Below are 3247 nucleotides of genomic sequence, written 5' to 3'. Positions count from 1 at the left end.
ATTTATTAATAAATTTTTTTTTTTATATATATATATAAAAAAAAAAAAAATTTTTAAAAAATATATAATATAAAAAAAAATATTTTTTATATATAAAAATAAAATATATATTTTTTTTAAATTTTTATTTTTTTTTTTTTTTTTTTTTTTTTTTTTTTTTTTTTTTTTTTTTTTTTTTTTTTTTTTGCTATCTATTTTTTTATTATTTATAAATAATATATGAATATTTAATAAAAAAAAATTTTACTATTTTTTTTTTTTTATCATATTAACTGTTATTGTTTTATTTTTTTATATTTGATTTAATTTTATTATATTTTCATTTTATTTGTTTTGTTTTGTTTTATTTTTTTTTTTTTTTATATCTAACCAATTTACACATAATAATATATATTTTATTTTAATAGATTGAATATTTAAATGGTAAATATTGAATTTTAATTTTTTATTGTGTTGAACACATGAAATAAAAAACAAATATATAATAAAAAAAAATTTTGTGACGAAAAAACGAAGTTACATTTATTATAAATTTGTTCTTTTGAAAAGTTACATATATATATATATTATTGTTTTATATATAGAAATTATAAGAAATATTAATTTAAATTTTTTTTTTTTTTCATTATTGAATAATTTTTTTTTATAGTACACATATTAAAGAATTAATATATTTAATAAAATATATTATATATATTATATAATAATATATAATTTTCTTTTATTATATTTGAATTTTTTTTTTTTTTTTTCATTTAATTATTTTAAATTTATAATATATAAAAATGGGGATTCTTTTTAAATTAAATAAAAGTGTTTATTCAAATTGTAAATCTTATGTTTATAAGAGTGGAGGGAATTCACTCCTTGACAATCTTTTTGATGCTTTCTGGAATATTTGTGTAAAATTCGTACCAAAGGTAAGAACATAAAATAAAATATATGTAAAGATGGATTAAATAAATATGAGTGCTTATGACATGGATATGTATAAATAAATATTTATATTATATATATATATATATATATACAATATATGTATACCATTACATTTAATGTATATATTATTATTATTATTATTATCATTATTTTTTTTATTCTTTTATAGTCCATAACACCAAACCTCTTAACATTATTAGGATTCTTATGTTCAACGATTGCTTTTGTTCTTACATTTGTTTTTGATTCTCAAAATAAAAAACATGATTATATCTACATATATGCAGGAATCTTTTTATTCATATACCAAGTAATAAAAAAAATATATATAAAAACTTATTATATGATTGGCATACGCATAATATAAAACGTATAAATATATTTACATATATATATATATATATATGCATATGTACATATATGTGTATTAATATATCTTATTTATATAGACATTTGATGCCCTTGATGGAAAACAAGCTAGAAAAAATAATACAAGTTCACCTTTGGGACAATTATTTGATCATGGATGTGATTCAATAACAACGGTAAGGATAAAACTTTTAATTCTTTATATTATATATTTTATTATTTTCATTTTTTTCATATCCACAAAGTCTTATTGTATATGCACATACATATATATATATATATATATATATATATATATATATATATATATATTATATATATATAAATTTTTTTTTTTTATTTTATTTTTTTGTAGTCCTTCTTTGTTTTTATTGCTTGCAAGGCAGCTGGATTCCCAAAATCTTTGATCTATTATATTGTAAGATTATAATATGTAAAAAATAAGTATCACCTAAATAATATATATATATATATATATTTATTTATTTATTTATTTATATGTTAATTTTAATTTATAATAATTTTTTTTTTTTTACAGCTATTAGCAATTGTGCAAATTCAAGGATACATGTTTTCAGTATGGCGCAAAAAAATAACTTTAAAAAAGAAAAAACTTGATTACATAATTATGTTATTTGTTGTACATATTAATATTTTGTCATATTAATATATATATATATATATTTTTTTTATAGTGGATGGAATATCACACAAAAGTATTTAACACTTCTGTAGGAAAAATCGGAACCACTGAATCTCACGTTTTGGTAAGAGAAAAATAAAGTTAAAAAAAATATATATATATTTACATATATGATCATATGTTTATTTTTATGTTATATTTTAATTTTATTATTTCTTATTATTTCTTCTTAAGGTTATAACCATGTGTATTCTTAGAGGACTTAAAGGAATAGGCCTTTTCCAAAAAACCACATTGAGAGATATCTTACCAAAGAGCATAAGGTTAGAACAAAAAGGAAATATATCTTTATATATATATATATATATATATATATAATTTTTCATATTCATATACCATTTGTGCAATATTAATGTTATTATGTTAAAATAATAATCTCTTAATTTTTTTTTTTTTCATTTTTTTTTTTTTTTTTTTTTTTGTAGCTCTGTTTTATGCAAATGTGTCTTAAGCGTAACCCTGAACTATCTTATCTTAATTCCTGTTTTCATCTTGTAAGGAAAAAAATTAAAGAGAAAAATCACACCGATCGTTTTATTCTTATGAGACATATATAATAGATAAAAATTGTTTTTCCATTATATAATAAATTATGTTTTTGGAAAAAAATATATGAATTATCATATTAAAATATGTTATGTATATATATATATATATATATATTTATTTATTTATTTATTTTTTTTAGTATTATCCTTTCCATCTCAACATGTACCTATATAGGAATGCAAAATGCTAAGAAAAAGAAAAGCGAAGCCATCAGTAATAATTAAAAAAAAAAAAAAAAAAAAATATTGACTATTATACATAAAGTTATTTATATATAAATATTCCATAGTGAACATTTTAATAATATTGTGTAAAACCACATTATTTTATTTATTTTATTTTTTTTCAGTGCAATTAGCCGTTTTTTACATTTTCAGCCTCATGCAATACTATTTCTACTACACAAGTAAAAGATAAAAAAATAAAGAAATAAAAAAGAAGGAATATAAACCATATATATATATATATATATATATATATATATATATATATATGTTAATTTTTTAATTTTTTGTTTTTTTTAGATGTAACACCAAAAACTGAATTAATCTGCTTTTCCATAATAGCCTTATACTCCTGCTTTTACAATTTATTTATTAACTTATCAACAATATTAAAGGTAAAATATATATGCTAACATGATTTTTTTTTTTTTTTTTTTTTTTTTTTTTTTTTTTTTTTGTTTAT

General features: G+C 16.4%; 1 protein-coding gene across 1 annotated transcript in view; it reads left to right on the top strand.

The window, feature by feature from the left end:
- Nucleotides 1-785: 785 nt before the first annotated feature.
- The window catches only part of PRSY57_0626700 (choline/ethanolaminephosphotransferase, putative), a gene marked incomplete at both ends in the record, with an annotated part of 3195 nt that continues 733 nt past the window's right edge, over nt 786-3247 (top strand). Inside the window, 11 exons of the mRNA XM_020114635.1 lie at nt 786-920; nt 1109-1249; nt 1389-1484; nt 1664-1726; nt 1847-1885; nt 2004-2075; nt 2186-2274; nt 2437-2505; nt 2700-2773; nt 2910-2966; nt 3085-3179. Of these exons, the coding sequence (XP_019970706.1) occupies nt 786-920; nt 1109-1249; nt 1389-1484; nt 1664-1726; nt 1847-1885; nt 2004-2075; nt 2186-2274; nt 2437-2505; nt 2700-2773; nt 2910-2966; nt 3085-3179 (930 nt within the window). The remainder of the gene's footprint in view (nt 921-1108; nt 1250-1388; nt 1485-1663; nt 1727-1846; nt 1886-2003; nt 2076-2185; nt 2275-2436; nt 2506-2699; nt 2774-2909; nt 2967-3084; nt 3180-3247) is intronic.

This window comes from Plasmodium reichenowi, chromosome 6, assembly GCF_001601855.1.
Source record: "Plasmodium reichenowi strain SY57 chromosome 6, whole genome shotgun sequence".
NCBI classification, from domain to species: Eukaryota; Apicomplexa; class Aconoidasida; order Haemosporida; family Plasmodiidae; genus Plasmodium; species Plasmodium reichenowi.
The sequence above is the reverse complement of the archived record's forward strand: the minus strand, read 5'-3'. Positions and strand labels throughout refer to the sequence as shown.